A 22,174-nucleotide genomic window follows, 5' to 3' on the forward strand; every position below is an offset into this window, starting at 1 on the left:
ATTATACATGTATCTACCTATTAAAACAATTTGTCAAGTTTAGTTTAGTTTAAGCACTGCTTTACTCCCATGGACCTGCAGAGCCAACTTACAGAAAGTATAATACAACAATCAACAACATGTTTAAGTACAATACAAAACAATCTACCTTGTAAATATGTGCAGTGTACTGTCTGGTGTTTAAATTACATGTAGTATACAATGACATAATTTATGGGCACGATGTAACGGTGCATGTAGATAAATCTTACAAACTCTGAGCAGCCACCAACATTGTTCATAGTCAACTTTGAAACAAGGATAGTCAGCAATAGCTGAAAATATTTAGTTGGAATACACACTGTATGGGTAAATATCTCCTGCAAATATGTCAAACTTTATATAAATATCTACACAATACCTCACTTGAAAAAATAAATAAATATAAAAATGAAGTACTTGCACTGGTTTTAGAATCTAAACCTTGTGTAGGTATTAAATACAATGGCATATCCTGAAAACATACAAACTCCCTCCGTTTGTCTCCGGAGAGGCGCAGACAAAAAGCCTATCTCTGTATGACATCTACAGGACGAACCCAGCTATTATATGTGTAACAACATTCTTCCTTACATAACATGTACATGTAACTAGTCTAATGGTCATGCCAAAACATATCAAACCAGGTGTGCAGAAAAAGTGGTATCAAAAACCACTTAAACACAAAAACATTATTGCTTGAGAGAAAAATGAGAAAATTTTCCAGCTAGTGTACCAGGTAACTGGAGTTTGGAAACAATTTTTTTTTCTCTTCCTTCCTTTTCAACTATGCCCTTGTATGCAAACTTACCATACCAGCAAAGAGAGCGCAGACACCAATAACAAATGTCACATTGTACACCGCTGAACCAACAACTGTTCCCAAACCTATATCATCCTGAGAAAGAAAAAAAACATAACATTGTCAACTTTTAAGGGAGTTTTCAAAAACTTTTAATATCACAGTATATCCTGATATTTCATACAAACAAAGTCTATGCAACATCACAAGGCCTAACTACTGTAAAACAGCTGAGCAAGGTGTAGCACATGAGACAGAACAATTATAACACGGCTGAGTTATTACTACGTAATCAGATGTACAAGTGTTGATATGTTACTTCTGAAATTACTAATTTTTTCCTCGGGATACATGTAAGTACACATATCATTTATACTATTACATATCAAAGAAATCATTTGTTTTTATACTTAAAGATGTTACAAATACATCTAAAGAAGACCGGAAATTCACCATGTTTAACTTTGCCACTGGAGGAAAATTTTGAATGAGAACATACTGGGCATAGAAGAAAGATGGAATGCACAGGTAAAAATGAATACTTAGGACTGATATGTGTAACTTTATCTATTTATATGTTTTGGTATTAAACACTTAAAAGGCGTTTTCCTGACAGGCAAATTTTAGAGATCATTGCATGGTATCAGAGTCCTAATACAATTATGCATGTATAACACCTATTATGATTTTAACAAACATTTCTATCTAAAATCCAGTGTATGATGTGAAGATACAAAATGCATGTTGACACTAATATCATTTATTCTTTGACTGCTTAAAACTATGGCAATGGCATTAAAAATTCGCCTGAAAGAAGTGCACTTTTCCAAAATATATTACTTTTTGTGCTGAAACTATTTTGCCACTAGGACATCCTCATGAAAACAAACCAAAACACATCTCTATATGGTCAACTGAACTCATTCAGAATAAGTCACACAGTCACTGACGAAATTTTAGACCATATACAAGTATATACGAGTCTATGCAGTACCAGGTATTAATTATCTCCCGTCTCAATGGCTACGATGAACAGCTTCACAGATGCTGACCAAATCTGATATAAGTCATCATGTAAAACGAGAAATTAAAACTGATACACTAAAAGCAAATGAACACATGCAAAATAAAAATCAACAATTCTGAAAAATATCTCCAAACTTTCTTTTAATACAGTTTAAATAATCTCCTTTGTGAATTTAATTTTACATGTAAACTACAAATGTAAATGCCATGCCCGCACCAGTATATTGTGCGTACATGCCCCAGCACTAACAGATTTGCCCTAATTCGTACCATTTCTATTTTATCTTTTAAATATTGTCTATTTCCTGTACTTTAATGAAAATGTGGTTCTACAAGCTGCCATTTAATTATACATGTAAAAATGTAGCTCCACTTGGCAATGACAATCACATGCACTGGGCACTAATGTGACACCTTACTCTTGGTGTGGGCTTAACATTTAAATCCAACACAAAAGCTCACTCTTCATATGCAAATAAGTCAATAGTGCAAAAACAAATTTAATATGTGCACCACCTGTACGTGTATCTTTATGTTTTACAACGTACTTCCGGGTGTTCCTTTCCTAGAGAGGCCATAAACTGATCTCTCACTATGGAGGATTTTAGTCTACACAAGTGGTTTTGATACTGTGCACATGACCGTTAAGAGAAGAAAATTTAAATATCAAACAAATACCATTGAAAAGAGTATGCATTTCCTCGCAGGTGCATGCCATAAATAAATTGTAATATGTACCTCAAGTTGATAAATTATAACTAAGGTCAGCGCCAAAATCTGCTAATCCCTTTCGCCTAAGAACTAGCCCTGAAGTCTTCTGTGTTAGCAGAATTGACGTAGAAAACCGCCGAAGTGCAGTTTGTAGATTTCCAGAGGAACTCTTCTTCCCAGAAGATAGTGAACAGTACAGTTCGTTTCCCACTTGACGATCAGGAAACTGGAATATTGGATGAAGGTTCCGAGTATACATGAACAAGCTCGCAGTTTTAACGGCTCTCAATGGCTGAGAGGCAACACATACCCAGCATAAATTATAGGGTGTTACAGATAGAGGACGTGATGGACAGCCATTTATGCCAGCTTTGCCGTTTTCAGGCTTTACGTGTATGGTGAGGAAAAAATCGCAAAATTATGCTGCAGGCACCACCAGATAGACAAAAAAATGTGCTCCTTTCAGCCTACATTGTCATTTTTAAAAGTTTTCTTCTCCTATAAGATCTGTAGTATCACTGAGTGGCAATATATTCTGCTGGTTCAGCTGGCATCAGTAATTCTAGTTAAAAGCTACAAAAAAAAATTGAAACAAAAACTGAAGCCTCCTGTACAATGTTTCCATAACAGTTTAGCTTTAACCATGGAAGTTATCTGTCTTCGAGTTCCACAAAATGTAATTATTTTATCTCACAAGAATATTTATGTGACTGTTGTCTAATATCATACTCAAGAATGTTTCACTTATACAATGGCAGTTAATTTTGGAAGGAGAAAATTGGGTGTTAACCTTTCAGGTGTTAACCTTTTGCAAATTAGTGAGGATGTTTCCCATGGGTACTCAGCGTATGGCCACACAGTGAAAAACAAGCCTCTTCAGTGAATGTTGAAACAGTCACATGAGTTTCAGTAGCCTCTTTATTAATCTCACCAAGACCCCACAAACACTAAGATCGAGTGAATCTACAAAATTCCCTGTCAAAGGTTAGGTTTGAACCCCCGCCTCGTGTATTCTGTAATGATATGAAGGCCAGCACCATAGCCACTTAGCTGCAAGATCACCCAAACAAATCTTCTTTATCTAGGATAAAAATATCACCATGGTCACGGCCATGGGAGGAAAACAGATTAATATAAAGACCTTTGCAGTTCACATCATATCAAACCAGTCACAACTACAAACATACAGAGCGAAATGTCATCCACATTATAAAATATCATCCAGAACTGATTGCTTACAAAGATTTCTCACAGTAAAAATATACATGGTTGAGTATATGATGGCTACTTCACTGGCAAAAGGGTAAACCGAACTCAGTTAAAAGGTCAGACTAATAAATTAATTTCTGAGAGTGTGGTCTCATTTCAGACACACACAGCAGATGTGTCTCCATGTATAGGATTCCCTCACGCTACATGAACAGGAATAGTGAATGCACAGCTTGCTGCCAATAACCTTAGAGATCAATTAATCCAGAACTGGTTCGTGTCCAGACAGACACAGATAACATACGCCGTTTGACAACTGTTGCCAGGATGCACGTCAATATTTCTCAAAAGATCAAGTGCACATTATTTCATCCACAGGAATAGTGTTGTGTTAAAACCTGCAGGCCTTTTCCCATCTGATGACACATGGGCTTTCACCACAGAGCATTTAACTTCATGTACAGTAATTCTTCAACCTTTTCACGTGTTTCCAAATTGTTTATTCAAGCATACTATGAAAACATTATTCTCTGTTGACTGATAAAATTATACCTTTTGTCAAACCCTGAAACTGGTCAATCCAACCAATGTCATTTTTTTTATGGAACTAGTAAATGTAATGTTTTTCTAACATGGCATTAATATTGTGTCTATGGACATTTAACATGAAAATACACACTCTTCTTTTATTCATTTCAAATTGTGTGTCAGACTAGGTGCTGGACCAGCCTTCTCACTTACCAACAGCCAGCGGGCAGAATAATGACTTCCACACTGCTACATCAGGCCACACCAATTAAAATTTGCGTTTTACAAGCAGAACAAATCTATCTGCCTATTGTCAAAAGAGATTATAAAAACAAAACTGAAAAATCATCCAATTTGTGGAAAATGTGGACTGCCCCAGCAACTGTCCCTGTTAAAACATATTTACCTGACTAGAAAGCCTTGACAACCAGGAAAATCGTAAAAAGCATATGTGGCAAAAAAAATGAGGCAAACTAAAAAGATGGATTTTCAATTTTATTTTCATTCCATTTTTGGGTATTTTGTGTTAGCTCGCTTGTAAAACACAAAATAAAATTGGTGTCGCCTAATACAGAGATTGATTTTCAGTGTGATACAGAAGAAAAAACTGTACGTATGTGCATATAAATGCATTCAACTTCATACATCGGCTCCATGTGTTATTCCAACTGTAATAACCTAAAGAAGTGGACAGATACAAACAAAAAAAACACGGGAAAAAACTCTACCTCAATCTCCTCCATGACAACAATCTGAATATTACAGTATGTGATATGTTGAAGCAGCACGTGGCAACTCTAGCTGCATATACATCAATTTAATCACCTTTATAATAGCTGGAGATGGATCTCAGCTAGATCTAGCAAGGCCCAGCTTAATGTAACACACACAACGTTCGTTTCATGCAGTGTCATCTAATAATGAAGCACTGCATGCACATTTAGTTATGCCAAAATATTATTTTTAACAAAGCAATATTTTATTGTGCACTTTGCAATCATATGTATGTATTTATTTGACTGATACTGAATCTTTTCTTGTCTTCCATTTTTCTTTCAACGAAAGAAAATTTTTGGTCGTACATCGACTTGTTCATGTTGTGAAAGCAGCGAGTGGGTGGTGCCATTACACCTTGCTGGTGATTTTCACTCAACTGTAAATGTAGTTCACATGAATTCTTAACTTACACAATGGCAGTCAGGTTAATACTGGTGGAGGAGTTTCAGTCACCCTACAGTGGGTGTGCATCGCTTTCCTGTGGTTATCAAAGCTACCTGCCGATCAGGACGCTGCTTGGTTTGAGTGAGCAAACAACCATTCTTGTTCTGTCTGATATGTTCACCTGTACAAGGATATGGACAATTTTCAATTTAGGAAGTCTTCTCCGGACTTGAGGAATAGTTTGTAATTGACTCACCTGCGCAATAAACACTGCTATGATGGCCGTGGCAAGTTCTGGGGCCGAACTGCCAGCTGCCATAAATGTCGCTCCAGCAACATCCGTCTGCAAATTCAGAACTGTTGGGAAAAAAAAAAAAAGAAAAAAATGATACAAATATGCAACAAATAATACAGTAAACCTGCATATACCAATTGTGCATTCCTCCCAATCTGTAATTTTAATATTTCCTGTGCCACTCCGCACACAACATGTATCCCCAAGAACTGTTCACTTATACAATAGCTGTCAGTTTTATGCTCATGCTGGGTTAAGGAATATAACAACTACTGTAAAGTGAAAAAAAAAAAAGAAAGAAAAAAAAAAAGGGTAAAACTGAACTAGTGTACTAGCAAACGAGAATAAGCGACAGGGGGAAACAAATCTGAAAACTCCTAAAACAGCATTGTCTCCTACCTACTTGAATAACAATATGAGCAATTTCAGTACCAACACAAGTGACCATGAATAATCATTCAGGAAGATTAACATCTAAATCCTGTGGCCGTGTTAAAGAAAAACTGATTACAGCCAGGCAAAACATTTCTGAATTACATATATTCTGATTTCCATCCCTGTTGACATGTACCATGCATTTCATTTTATTAATGTTTGTTTTTTAAATGCCTTATTTAATCATTACTTATATTATAAAAGGGCAACATTTAAATGCTTAATTGTAGAAATGATCGCAAGAATTCACGCAATATATCCTCTCCTTGAATTTTCTTTCAAGAAACACATGCACTAATAAACTAATGCATAAAAAGAAATCAAGCTCTTTAGCCATGCAGCCGTATTTAAAAAGCACTTGACACAGGACAGGTGAAAGAGAATACTTATCAAAAAACATTTTGACATGTGTCAAACGATTACAAAAATACATTTTCTCATAATAGAGCAGAGTTGTACATGACACTACAGGAAACAGGACTTGCTGAAACCAGATTAGCAGTCAGTTGCTGTGGTGATATGAACTTATTGATTAGAAAACACTGGCTCGATCAAAACACTGGCTCATAAGAACAAAACTCCATGACAGCTAGACAAATGAAAGAATCCATAAAAAAATGAAGCAAATTTTCAAAGAAATTCATTAAAGGAAACCCTGTCAGTGATAAGTACATGTATGCGCCAAAATAAACTGCTTATCACAGGCAGCATTTATAGCTTTAAAAGAAATGTAAATCGAGAAATTAGAACTTATGCCCTAAAAGCAAACGAACACATGCAAAATAAAAATCAACAATTCTGAAAAATATCTCCACACTTTCTTTTAATACAGTTTAAATAATCTCCTTTGTGAATTTAATTTTACATGTAAACTACAAATGTAAATGCCATGCCCGCACCAGTATATTGTGCGTACATGCCCCAGCACTAACAGATTTGCCCTAATTCGTACCATTTCTATTTTATCTTTTAAATATTGTCTATTTCCTGTACTTTAATGAAAATGTGGTTATACAAGCTGCCATTTAATTATATATGTAAAAATGTAGCTCCACTTGGCAATGACAATCACATGCACTGGGCACTAATGTGACACCTTACTCTTGGTGTGGGCTTAACATTTAAATCCAACACAAAAGCTCACTCTTCATATGCAAATATGTCAATAGTGCAAAAACGAAGTTAATATATGCACCACCTGTACGTGTATCTTCATGTTTTACAACGTACTTCCGGGTGTTCCTTTCCTAGAGAGGCCATCAACTGATCTCTTAACTATGGAGGATTTTAGTCTACACAAGTGATTTTGATACTGTGCACATGAACATTAAAAGACAAACCAAAATTTTTTAGGTATGTGTAGACAGCATTTATAGCTTTAAAAGAAAAAAAAAACTCCACACGTCTTGATCCTATTCAATGATGAGGAGTGATCTTCATTATCCTCAAATTCATATTTATTTACTTTACTTGAATTGATTGGTAGTTTAAGTCAAACTTTGAATTATTTTATTTGTAGAATGGCTGTGAGGCTTATGAGTGCATGCAACAGAAATAGATTGGAAAACATCACTGAGTCCCATTTTTAAAATGCGCTAATACTGTAAATGACATACAATTTCATACCAAAAAGTGCAATTTTATAGGCAAAAATTAATGCAATAATTTAAAAAAACTACTTCTTGTGCTAAAACTTTTTTAAATCAGGATATGATCCCACACATACCTGAAAAAAACTTTTGAAGATCAAGAGAACTCGTAAAATCAGACAATATGAGCAAACAGTACTAGATGAAATTTTCCATCCTCTACAGTGCCTTTTCTCACACATACATCATAATGCCATACATATGCAGTTGATGCACCAAGAGATGAATTCAAACATCCAGCCTCATTGCTACAGGGTTAGTGCTCTCAAAATTCCCATTCTGGACTGCACAGCATTCAGTGAAAACTACACACTGACACAAATAAGACATATCACATCTGTTATTAAAGTAAGTTAGTACTATAAGTACAAACATGTTAACAGGTGTTTTATTCTCATAAACACTGATGTAATATGGATTGCTATACCGTATATGGTAGCCATCTTAAATTACAGGATTTGTTTATCGATGGGAATCAGTTCTGAAATGCAAACACTGTAAACGTATTTGCAAGCTTCCTTTTAGAAACATCACTCATAATAGTCATGTAAGATCTATGTCTTCTTAAAATCAATCAAAACTGCTGCCAGGCTAATAATTTTAACATTATCCATTATATACATCTTTTTGATATCAATTATCTTTTCAAAAAAAAACACTGATCTAATAATGTAAGAGTTTCAATGACTTGAGGGTTTCAGAATTTTCATTTGAAGATATCTTCCAAAATAAGAAAATAACTGACAGATCGCATTCATTCATAAATGTATGATATAATGTGACCCTGAGGACTTGTCTGTAACACTGGTTACAATAGTAAATTCACTTACTATCACAGATAGCCTCTAGAGAAGGCACAAAATAATCATCACAGGCTATAGCCAGGGCAAGGAACATGTAGGCAGCGATCAGTATGTGTGTGACAAGGAAACCACTGCGGCGCTGTTCAGGGCTGAACAGATCTCTGGGGAACTGCTCGATCGCGGGAGGGGTGCAGTTTGGCAACACAGACTGCAGCCGGCGAGACTTTCCTGCAACAACACACACAAGAGATCATGTATTAATGTCGCACATGCATGTTTTAAATATAAAAAAAAAACCCTCAGTGCATGTGTAAGTACATGTAACAGATATGTAACATTCAGTAAGTTTCAAAATCTATTAGTAGGTCTCAAAATCATTCAGTAGGTTTCCAACAAAATTATGAGCTTTTGTCTACCATGTTGTAATTGAATAAAGTGCGTGATAGAAAGTTTGATAGCTACTTATAGCCTGTGACATATGGCTTTACTCTCTGTGCTGAAAGTCTTTTATATTTTATATATTATCCAAGAAAGAAGACAGTGTTATACTGGATGTTCACTGTAAGCCACACATTACATAGCACAGTTTTCACTGAATAATTATATGCCAACTAAGCCTCTGAATGCATAGAAATTACAAAATCTGAAGGTCTTCTTTTCTAAACATTTGAAAGTATGTACATGCAGATCTATCCAGATGTAAACACAACTTAGAAATCTGGTGGACACTTATGACCATGTTATGCTGAAGCTTCACCCAGGTCCAGATGGAGATGTACAAATGGACACCTCTTTCCTTCACGGAATTAATCTTAAGTTCACCAATTTTCAGTTCCTTACTTGTCTCTATCATTCATCTCCTCTAATTACTTTTTGTGAAACTCTATTTTCAGACATCCATGTTATTGTAGATGTGATCAAAAATAGCTACCTAATATTTTCACATGATACAGCAGGGTTTTTTATGTTTAGAGATAAAAGTGTTTCTTTATAGAAACTACTATGCATTCAAGGTGATTGGTTATAAAAATCAGTAAGGTCAGGAGTCTACCTGAGAATAAAATTAAAACAAGACAGTTTGTTTTTTGGGACGAAGAGTATGTGACAGGCAATTTCTGTTTACAAGAATGGGGAAATACACTGGGCTAATCTTCTACACAGTACACTACAATGTTAGCACTGCAGGGGAAACTGTCTGACATTAACTTTGTCAATTCTGGGATTGGTAAATAAATCCAGGCTATCTGTGACCTTACATACACCATCCTGACAACCACAAATGTGTTAATCTATGTATGAGTGTAAGACAACATCAATGTGTTATTTAAATGTGCTGAACAAATGCTCTGTACAAAAACGTGACACACTGGATGGCTGCGCTTGTTCACAATGTGCCACTGTTTGATACATGGGATACTGTATGAGTACAGACAACCCAATCATAAACCACAGTTTTAATCTCTCGGGTGCATGCTTAAGGTGCACTGATACACGTGGAAACATGTGTCCATAGATTTTCTTTTTCTTTTTTCTTTTACACCAACAAATAATCTTGTCTTCAGACAATGTAGCCATTAAGCTTCAGGCTAAATCAAATATTAGAGTATTGTGTTATGTTTAAGCGCAGCGAAGGGACAAAAGAAAAACTGCAAATAATCAAATAATATTATACAAGCGTATCGACTTAAACAGTCTTAACAAACAGTGCTTTTAGAAGAATTTAAAAATCAATATGTAGACCATAATACTGAGAAAAGGAAAATAACTACATCACATACATAGAGATGTATATGTACATAAATATGCAGACAACACAATTAATGTTAGACATTATATTAGTTCAAAAATGATAAGCATGTGTGCTACAGCAGAGCAAACTGCCATTTTCAAATATATCTAAATCTGCATATACATGTATGCTTATTTACACAGATTTATTTATTTATTTGATTGGTGTTTTACGCAGTACTCAAGAATATTTCACTTATACGGCTGCCAGCATTATGGTATGAGGAAACTGGGCAGAGCCTGGGACGAACCCATGACCACCCGCATGTTCCTGACAGACCTTCCCACATATGGCCAAAGAGGAAGCCAGCATGAGCTGGACTTGTACTTACATAGAAAAGTGACATTCAGAATAATGTACGCATATGCATAAGGGAATAATTTTTTCAAAACTATATATGAATATCAGACAATCTGCTCATATCTAACTATTTAAATGCATAGAAAAGTTTAACAAAGTGATCCTTTATGATGCACTACTACAAAGTGCATTACTATCGTAAAATATCTCCTCATCTTTTTTTTTAACACATTTATCCTGCACAAAATTAAATGCTTTCATGTACATTTATAATAGTATTCTCACCCAGGGTCTCCCAAGCTGGTGCCTTAAATGCAGATCCAGCATGGCTGTCATCACCGGCAGAGGCAAAACTTGTCCAGAGCACAAGAAGTAGCAAGCCGCACGTCAGAAGCAGACACTTGCACCAGCGCCGGTGGTAGGAGCGAGTACCCAGCAGAAACGCCATGTCTTAAGTGTCATAACTCTGTCATCTGGTTTCTGTGGACAGGACAGAGCAGAGCAGGTGTTAAAACAGGCCATGCAAACACACACACTCACCTTCCCTGAATGATCACATGCTCAATACAATATTGCAAGGCCTCAACAAAAGATAGTCCCAGAGTTCATTGACATATGTTAGTCTACAGGACACTGATAATGAATTATTTGTTTCTTATGACTGTCCTTCGTGTATCTTTCAGTATGTCAAAAATATTGGTGTTAACTATTCACCATTTTAGTCACCAAAAAAATAGATGCATATAATTTGTCTTATCCACAGCATTACAGCTCAGGTAAGTAAAATGAACCTCACATTTATAGGTATAGAACATTTTGACATTTTTGTATTAACTGACATGGTGTTCCAGATTCCAAGTTTACAAAATAATAAAAAAAAAATATTTTTGGCAAGAAATAGTTGCTACAAGCCATAATTTGGTCACGAGAAACAAACAATCAATTACCAGTGGCCTTAATATCATTCTTAAGAAAAACAAGGCTATATCCTCGGTAAGCTATCAGCTCTATGTCCTTGCCACCAAATCTTATCTTTATTCTCATGCATATCAATTCCTTACCAGTAACCTACACAAAAACTGGAAAGCTTTATTCAGCATAAAATGTAATTCTTGAAAAAATGCCAGCAAGTAAATGTAGTTCAGATCGGAATGCTCTTTTCAACTCCTATCTATTGAAGATTCTCCGAGTCTTTTTAACTTTGACTGGAGATGAAAAACCCTGTATTCATGAACATACTGTATACTACATATATGTAGGTCTAGTACTTCTACACACAGCCCCTCCCCTTCCCCACCCAGCTGTCACCAGATTAATACCAGAAATCAGATACCTTGGCAAAGCAAACTGTCTGAAGTGAACAGTGCTGAGCAATTCCTGTTGTAACATATGCCTTCTCATGCCATATATTATGTCTTTATACCAAACTATAAACTGGTGTCAGGTACTTAAATCAAATTAAAACTTTTTGCAAAAAACTTGGAGACACTAGTCCTAATTCACATGTATAAATGTAAGAATTATATTTTTTAACACAAGGACAAAAACAATGGGATGTGGATGAGATTTTGAAGTGATCGACCTGTATGGTTTTCGTGCGATGAAGTTAACACACATTACATTTAACTTAGAATCACCTATGCTTTCAGTGTCAGCCAATCACTTCAAATACACTCTGAATGCTAAATCGTTTCAACATGCGCAAGAACAACTTTTCATCGATACAGAAACGACCATTTCACTAATCAACAGCAAGCTCTGAACATTGCTATTAAAACACATACATTGTACATTTTATGTTTGTCTTCATTCACAACTTCAGTTTATTTATTTATTACTTGAATGGTGTTCACTGCCTTATTTGACAACAGTTCAGTGTTATACTGGTCAGTGTTATAGTGGAAGGAAAACCTGCTGAGCCCAGGGGAATCCCACAACCATCCCCAGGTTTCTAGCAGACCTTCCCACATATGAGTTATAATGTTCAATGGCTGTGATATCATGTGCATGTATAATTTAAGAGAATGTATTAAAATGCCCATTTATCAGTCAATTTTCCTCACAGCTGCCTGATTCCAATCTTTCTCCATTTCCATCATTTCATATAAAGCTGCTACTAACAATTAATGCCTCCTGAACTTTTAAGAGGCTATGAAATCCATATTCCCTATAAATTAATTTTCTGTATTTACAAATAGCTCAAAGAACAGCTCAAATTACAGCCTTTCACTCAATAGCAGAGCCGTACCTGTGACATTTATAGTGTTGAAATGATTTTGAATTTCGATAAGCTTACAGTTCTTTTTAAGCTTTATAAGTTCTTTTCTACCAGTTTTGAATGGTAACATGTGCACAGGCGAGGCTGATATTTTCTAACACGCAATTTAATTACATTCACTCATTGTAATTTTTTGTAATGTCATAATGGTGCTGAATTCTTACCAGAACACAATCTGTTATAATCGTGCAATGCCTTGTTCAAGACTATTTTACCTATACTTATATATTACATGTTAGTCAGGTTTACTGGTGGAGGAAACTGATATTAAAAGCACCTTGGCTGAAACCACTGCATCTTGCTAGTTATCTGTACATAAGCCTGGCAAACCTATACGCCACTGCATCTTGCCAGTTACCTGTACATAATCTATATGGCAAATCTATAGGCCACTGCATCTTGCCAGTTACCTATACATGTGCCTGGCAAACCTATGGGCCACTGCATCTTGCCAGTTACCTGTACGTAAGCCTGGCAAACCTATAGGCCACTGCATCTTGCCAGTTACCTGTACATGTGCCTGGCAAACCTATAAGTCACTGCATCTTGCCAGCTACCTGTACATGTGCCTGGCAAACCTATGGGCCACTGTATCTTGCCAGTTACCTGTACATGTGCCTGGCAAACCTATAGGCCACTGTCTCTTGCCAGTTACCTGTACATGTGCCTGGCAAACCTATGGGTCACTGCATCTTGCCAGTTACCTGTACGTGTGCCTTTCAAATCTATAGGTCACTGCATCTTGCCAGTTACCTGTACATGTGCCTGGCAAACCAATAGGCCACTGCACCTTGCCAGTTATCAGTACATGTTCCTGGCAAACCTGTAGGCCACTGCATCTTGCCAGTTACCTGTACATGTGCCTGGCAAACCAACAGGCCACTGCATCTTGCCAGTTACCTGTACATGTGCCTGGCAAATGCCTACAGGGTCCATATTTATCAAGCTTCTTAAGACAAAAGTCAAAAAATTCATACACAGCTACAATTAAAATGTTTTGCTCAAGGAAGACAATTTGTACATTGATCCTTTATTGCAAAAAAAGTACCAACCACAATTTGAGTGGCCATTTATGACATATATCTATATATCTTAATATCTATAAGTTTCTTGATAAATACGATCCCTAATATATAAAGGTAGCCACTGGGGCTTAAATCAAGCCTGCAACATCTCATTGGTCAACGAATAGAAATGTGGTGTAAAATCCATTTAGTTTGGGTTTTTCCACTCCACTGCCAGGATGGCAGTACAACTGACATTTTTGTTGTGCACTATTCCATACTGTGGTTTCACTATACCACTATATGGGTAGATCAAAAGTATACCCTGCCATATTATCAGAAAAAAAAACACCTGTAGCTAAATGTTTGAGCGTTCTTTGTTTGAAGTTACAATATAGGTGTGTGGGAGCTTGGGGGGTGTGCTTCCAAGCCATTCTTCCCACGCTTTCAATGGTTATTACCATATACATACATACCAGTTTAGCACCACAGAAACTTCAATCGCAGACTTCTCAATAGCCATGTTTGACACAGCTGTCAGTATGTGAATGTAGCTTAATTTACAGCATAAGCCAATGGCCCATCTCTGAACTCATACATGCTGATATATCATGTACAAGTAAATATATATATATATATATGTATAAAGAACCTGATCTCTAACCCTGTGCTTTCTACATCTACATGTATACATGCTTGTACTTCTCAAAATCGGAGGAGGGCCTCCGTGGCTCAGTTGGTTAGCGTGCTAGCACAGCGTAATGACCCAGGCATCTCTCACCAATGCAGTCGCTGTGAGTTCAAATCATGCTGGCTCCCTCTCCGGCCGTAAGTGGGAAGGTCTGTCAGCAACCTGCGATTGGTTGTGGGTTTCCCCCGGGCTCTGCCCGGTTTCCTCCCACCATAATGCTGGCTGCCGTTGTATAAGTGAAATATTATTGAGTGCGGCGTAAAACACCAATCAAATAATTAAATAAATAAATCAAAATCGGAGCAAATTACACATGTCCTCTGTGAAACTCAGACATAAATTATGGAGACGTGTTAAATGTTGATATTTAAAATGATCTTCCAAAGCATACTACATCTTGCATAACACATATGTCATGGTCATTCAAATATTTTTATAGAACTGTTATTAATAACCAAAATTTAAGCTTAAATGATATTACAAGGGCACAATGAAAATTAAATACAACACATTGTACACTATTTACAAAGTAATAGCTTATTAAACGTATTTCAAAAGCGTAATGACACGTCTAATCTTGTACATGTAATTGACTATTTCTGAAATCAGCACAGCCAACCATGCTGGTATGGAATCTAACCTGATGAAAACTGGTCACAATTAAGTAGTCACTATAAATGACATATTTTATATCAAAATGAACGTGGTTTGAGTGCAAGCGTTTAAAACACAAAGTACTTCGGAGTGCTGAAATAAAGTCCCATTAACACTACAGTATCTGGTCCAACCGGAGGAAATTGACATTTGAATAAAAAAAATATCTGCATAAAAGTCACAATACAAAAGTCACAAACACTTTTACTTCACGAGACACACATAAGATGATTTGACATCTTCCTTCAGGGGACATCCATCATGTAATAGAGAACTAAGTAATTGACTTTTCTTGTCCACATTTGCATTGGAACAGTGCAATCAACTTTTAACAGCCTCTGTTTTGTCAAAGTCAAGTTTACATGTGGCTTACTATATCTCACTATAGCAAAGCACATGTCAGAAAGTGTCTTGAAACATGCATGCAAGTGGGTAAATCCTGACTGATGTCTGATGATAAAAGCTTGTACAAATAGACAAACAGATTTAATAATGACCTGAGTAATGAAGCTACAAGAATATGTAATCTGACGGCATTATCTGTATTTTTGTATTTGATTTTCAGCGTGGCTTGTAAAACTGGTCAATACCGATGGAAATATGAACATTTTTTGGGTTGCATGATGCTAATTAAATTGACGAGTTTTTACATGCACATGTACGTCGATCGGTTGATGTGTAAAATACACACACATACCTTATGATTCTTTGATAGTACTATGAGGGATAATGCCTGGCAGCTACTAGTAAACTGTCTATGCTGCCAAAGCTGAAAAGGTCATGTAAAGTGACCTCTTTCAACAAAGTATGCATGCATAAACGTGTGCTGGCAAAATGGCACTGTCATATTTGTTTATTTATTTGACTGGTGTTTTACGCCATACTCAAAAAAAGAAAGATTTCTCACTCTGCAAACTGAATGTTGTCATTACAAGGTGTAACAGTGTCTAGTGAGTGAGTGAGTGCTTGGGGTTTAACGTCGTACTCAACAATCAGTGTCTGGTGAACATTTTCACACAGCAAAATGCCATTGATGCCAAGAAAAATTGAAAAAGTCTTCTTTTTGATAATGTGATATTTACCAGCCCATGTAGGTAGATCTAGCTTTTTCGCACAGTTTTAGTCAATGAGGTGGACAAAATCCCTATATTTGGGTTTAAACTTAATTATTGGCAAAAAATAATAATAATAATAATATTAAAAAATTAAAAAAAAAAACAGTTAAATAGCACAGGTATACTTTCATAACTCAGAAGACCTCCAGGAAAACTGAGTGTATCGGTATGATATCTACACTACACGTGCAACCTGGGACAACTGACAATGTAACTACACTCACAACAATAACTAGCACGGACTAAAATATGTTTTCCATTCTATAAGTATAATTTTCCAGTGACTTTTATCAAAATACTGAAGAATACACTAGGCGAATCATGATAAAAGCTGCTTGTTAACAAGAGAAAATTTTTTTAAGCCACAACAAAGTACATGTATACTCAATGAAACAACAACAACAACAGCAGCAGCAAAAGATGGGGGGCAGTTGGAAAATGACTGAGCTTGAATGAGACTGCTTTGAAAAAACGTTAATCATAATCAGATGAGAAAGTCGCTGATAATTTAAATGTAAAGTACCTATAATTCACTTACGTTAGATCGACAGTCTCATACACTGTATACGGACTGAGATACGCTGTGTTTCTCGCGGAGTTCGCCGCACTTCGCCTGCTCTCCTGTTGACACACGTCTCACCACGCTTCGATTTTGACACATCCACAAATACACACCCAGCAGCGAGATCTCATGATCCAAAACTTTAACAAGCACCAAGTGCCTCTTGACTCGTACCTTGTGACTGCATTTAGGCAACAGCTGGAGGCAAGCTGCACATGCATGTAAATACAATAGGCCTAAATGGAGTTTTGAATCACTTGCAGACTTGTTTTCATGATATTGTCGTGATGTCACCTACTTAGGCTATTGAAGCGATTCAAAGGCAAGAAATCCAGGCACAATTTATAAACCAACCACCCCGATGAATACTTTCCAACCCCAACCATACACTGGACGGAGGGCACCCTCTGAATTAGGGCCTATAAGAGAACTGTAGGGCCTATGTACATCTATCAGGCCTATATGCCTATAACTACTTATAGCTGGGGTTAAGTTTATAATGACATAATGATGCTGATTAAATGTCAGAGACATGGGTTCATATCAATTGAGGTTGGGACTGCTATAACAGTTATTGTTATTATTAATGTTACGTTAGTCCCATGCATATTGAAGGCAATGTCATGGTAGTCCCTGACAAATATCTAACTGTTTCACAGTATGTTAGACTGAGATTGATTCAAGCTGTACACACATACACAGCCTGGATATACGTACAGCTTGAACGTACATATTATACAGCTTTAACAAAAAAAAAAAAAACTGTAGCAGAGAATGAGACAGCGTTTAGGCCTATGTGATGAATACCGGTATAGTTGTAGGTGGGCACTAAAAACATTCGTTAGTAACATATGCATCGTGCTGCTTTGATACGTGTGTAGCTTCTGACGTCATTGCCAACCAATTTTCCAGGCGTATGCGTGTGAGTGTACATCTTTAATTGCACACCATCCAATGATAGTATTTCAGTTCTATATAATCTGCATGCGTGGCCGACTTGACATTTCGCATTAGGCGTGTACTGCAGGGATTCCACCGACTGCCCGGAAGGATTTCTAAACTCTGTAAAAGGCCGTTAATCGCCACGGCTTCAGATCAATAAGCTGTATAAGCTGTGCTTTATCATTTGTGATATTCATTTCCCCACAAACAGATCCTGTTGAAAAATCATTATCTGAGTGTATTTGAGAACGTGTACCGGAGGTCTATTCCAATTCCAACGCAAAATGCATGGTACTATAATAGAGTAATTCATATACGGCTATAAAATATAGTTCTGAGATCGGTGCCTCCTCTTCAAAGTTTCGTTTCTACATGTAACTAAATAAAGCTTGAAGTGTTACGCGTATGTATATGTGTCCTTCGATTTTCTCAGGGTGTAAAACTGAAGATTCAAGAATTAAAAGTGCAGGGTTGTCAGTATTCAGATAATATTTTGCAAATTAGGCAATCAGATGAATATTATATACGAAGTAGAGGCATGAGATGTGTCATGCAGATATTAACCCAGTTTAATGCCATTTTTGCCAAAAGCCAAGCTGGGAAGAATGAAACAGATAAATATATCAGGTGTGGGCTATAATGTGACCTGCATGTATAATCAAATATGAAGGTAATTTATAATATGAAATACATAAAATGTGAACGTATAGTTCAGTTTTGAAAAGGTGGTAGGTGGGTTGATCCATTTGCAGTAGAGTATCCCGGATGCATATTATAGTGAAGGTCCATACAGGGCTGCCTGAGTTCATGTATCACCCAACAGGGATGTGGATGATCCCTATCATCCACATCCCTATGCATTATGCTGCGTCAAGGGAGCAATTGCTCTTTCTTCTAGTAAGGTAATCCTCAGAGAAAATAACGCAAGAATAAAAATACTGTTATGTTCGAGTTACACGAATGACCCCAAAACAAACAATACCAAAAAATAAAAAAATAAAAACCTTAAAAACAAAGCAACAACAACAACAAAATACAAATTAACAAACAAAAGAAAAAAAAAAGAAAAAAAAGAACAAACAAACAAACGAACAAACAAAAACGACAAGAAGCGTTTCTAGGGAAATGGTCACGCCACAATCGATCTCTTCTTAATAGGTTGCTACAGAACACGGCAAGCTGCACTTGTCATTTGTCATTAAATTGAATTAGTTGATAATATATATATATATATATATATATATATATATATATATATATATATATATATATATATATATATATATATATATATATATATATAGGCCTATTTGATATATGAAACGCTTGTGCTTTGTACCAGCTGGACCAGCAATTTTCTATCTAACAGTAACTGCTGTGTGTCAGACTATACTAGTATTTCTAATAGCTGCATGCATGCAGCTTTCAGCTTTAGTTATGCGAATGAAAGTTGATTAGAACACAAAATCAAAACCCTTGATATAATTGTTGTTTAATGTAACATTCAAGTATCACTTATACAATATGGCGGTCAGTTTTATGAGTAACCGCCGTTGTAAACTGACGACCTTTCCACGCATGGAGACTTGCACACCGCATTGGTGCGTGGAACACAAGTGCATGGGCTTGAGAGATCGAACGTCATGAGCCGTTTCTCGCTACCGGTACCGAGGCACCTGGAACACTAAGACTGGGGAATCTAGTCCTATAGCTGTACATCGCAAGGATTATACCCGTGTCTAGCTAAAGTGCCCAGTGGTTGAGATAGCTATCTCATCATACCAAAGAGGTACGTACACCCCTCTGCACTATCAGATTCCGATAAAATAAAGGACAACTGCACGGGACATCTAATGTACGTGGCACTGTGTTATCTGTCTGCCGGATGGATGACGGATGTGTAAATTGCAGCTATCTCACTATAGCGTATCCCCAAGCCTTAAGCGCGTTTTAATCTATATATAGTCGACTTGCCGATTAATTATGCAGTTACTGCGATTGTAGACCACATGCATAGATATAAACGAATGCTTATCCCGTGTAGGCTACATGTGGTCAGATTGTGATGCTCAATTTCCCAAGTAGACTAATATTAGCCCAGTACCTTGTTACCTCCCCTGTTCTACATGTCAAGCGGGTAAAGGGTCTGGACTGGACGAATACAGCACTAATGTACATCGGAAGGTATACACTGGCATGCTTGGAGAAGTCATTCGCAACATGCAATTGTCCCAGTTTTACCCTACAGGAAAAACTGTGACGCAACAACTCAGTCTAAAAATCCATGAATCTCTCTCTTTTTTTTATAATTGTAACCATTGACACTATATATCGAGATAATATATGACAATATATGACAGATTATCCAAGTGTTTTATAGGCATATATATATATATATATATATATATATATATATATATATATATATATATATATATATATATATATATATATATATGGAATATTTATGCTCCACACAGAACTTATTCTGTGTTATTTAGTATTTATTAGAATAATAACCTATGTGACGACCATCTGCATGTTGCTGGAACTTATCCTGTTAGTCTAACACAATGTTTATTCAGTGGAATGTTTGTGCTATATTTAACAGAATAATCTGTCACAAAACATTCTAGCATCACTTCAACAACCGACTCTCTGAACTTTAAAAAAATATGTTTTTGAGTGTACTCGAGAATTTCACCTTTACGACGGCGGCCAGCATATATGGTGGGAGGAAACCGGCCGGAACCCTGTGAAAATCCTCATTGTGGCACACTCATAAGATAACAAAAAATAAAACCCTTTCTACTTAATTCAGACGACTTTATTCTGACGATAACCTCATTCCATTGATATTCGGAGTTTTCATTTCAGATACATAATTTTTAACACAGTATACCATCTGTGCCTGGGCGACAATGATTATGAATCCTTTTATTTATTTGATTGTGATATAAAGCCATCTTCAGTAATTCACTGCCGGTGGAAACCGATGCCCGGAATAAACCACCGATCACTGTCATCTTACTGCATGGCGATGCTGGCAATTAACTCACAACTTTCTATTCCATGAAACAGAGGCAAAGCAAATAGCCGGCAAGCAGTAAATTCCTACAAGACAAGTTCCACACTCTCACTGTTAATGAAGCATTTGCGACAACACGTAGTCAACGACACTCATGTGGCCGATTGTATCGTCTGCATACCCTTAATTCGTTAGTGGCCACCAGCCTTTCACTAACACAGTATGCATACCTGAACGTCAATAAAATTAACTGTCCAAAAGTCGGTGTTTAATCCCGGCACGCCGGCTTTTTCCACCCGTAAAACTAACCTCCATCGTACAGATGTGAAGAATTGTTGAGCGAGGTGTTAAACAATAAACCAATACAAAGCATTCAGAATTCCATCTTTGAAATTAAACGGCGATTAACCATTATTGGAAGGAATGATTACGCATGGCTTAATGGATGCCACTTTAGCAGCATTGCACCCGTATCGTGGAGAATAATTATTGGAAGAACTCTTTATAAGGCTAAGGGGTTGTTAGCATACATATATGCTTTATGTTATGTGCTGACTACCCCCCCCCCCCCCCCCAACACCTGTCAAGTGGATAATAAAGAGCTTAAATTGTTTGTTTAGCGAATAGCAAAGATAAAAAAATGAAGATGAAATGAAAAGACAGAATCTTTATATAGGCTTGAGATCTCGATGTAATAAACCAAGGAAAGGAACTGGGGTTAAGTTGGCTTAGCTAAGTGCACTTTATATCTCTACAACGTACGTTGTCACGGTAGTATACTTTGGGCTTACTTTGCTAAGTGAGCTTCATAAGTGAGTGAGTTATCGTCGTAGGTAACAATTTTTCAGTCATGTGCCTCCTTGTTGAAGGACAGATTTCCACCGCTTTTTTTATCTAGTGCTGCTTCACTGAGACAACTTACCGAAGGCAAGTAAGTCGCCCCACTCATTAAACTTCCCCTTAATGCTGAACGCCAAGCGAGGAAGATATAACTTTTAGGGTTTTAGGTGTGACCCGACCCAGGATTGCCCTGGATATACCGCCCCCGAAGCGGGCGCTCTACCAACTGAGCCATCGGGGCCGGTATGAGCTTCTTGAAACTGGCCACAGGCCATGGCGTGGTATATGTTCGATCCACCTTCTACCAGGATTTTTCTCCAAATCCAGCTACATT

The 22,174-nt window shown here is 36.8% G+C and overlaps 1 protein-coding gene across 2 annotated transcripts in view; it reads right to left on the reverse strand.

Moving 5' to 3' along the window:
- The window catches only part of LOC135467874 (probable sodium/potassium/calcium exchanger CG1090), a 33,740-nt gene extending 16,647 nt beyond the window's left edge, over nucleotides 1–17,093 (reverse strand). For both annotated transcript variants that reach the window (XM_064745776.1, XM_064745775.1), the window contains exons 1-5: nucleotides 17,007–17,093; nucleotides 11,012–11,206; nucleotides 8,665–8,865; nucleotides 5,712–5,812; nucleotides 830–916 (exon numbers count right to left, since the gene is read on the reverse strand). In XM_064745776.1, coding sequence (XP_064601846.1) covers nucleotides 830–916; nucleotides 5,712–5,812; nucleotides 8,665–8,865; nucleotides 11,012–11,174 — 552 coding nt within the window. In that variant the 5' untranslated portion in view covers nucleotides 11,175–11,206; nucleotides 17,007–17,093. The remainder of the gene's footprint in view (nucleotides 1–829; nucleotides 917–5,711; nucleotides 5,813–8,664; nucleotides 8,866–11,011; nucleotides 11,207–17,006) is intronic.
- Between the last annotated feature and the right edge of the window lie 5,081 nt (nucleotides 17,094–22,174).

Source organism: Liolophura sinensis, chromosome 6 (genome assembly GCF_032854445.1).
Source record: "Liolophura sinensis isolate JHLJ2023 chromosome 6, CUHK_Ljap_v2, whole genome shotgun sequence".
Classification (NCBI taxonomy): Eukaryota; Metazoa; Mollusca; class Polyplacophora; order Chitonida; family Chitonidae; genus Liolophura; species Liolophura sinensis.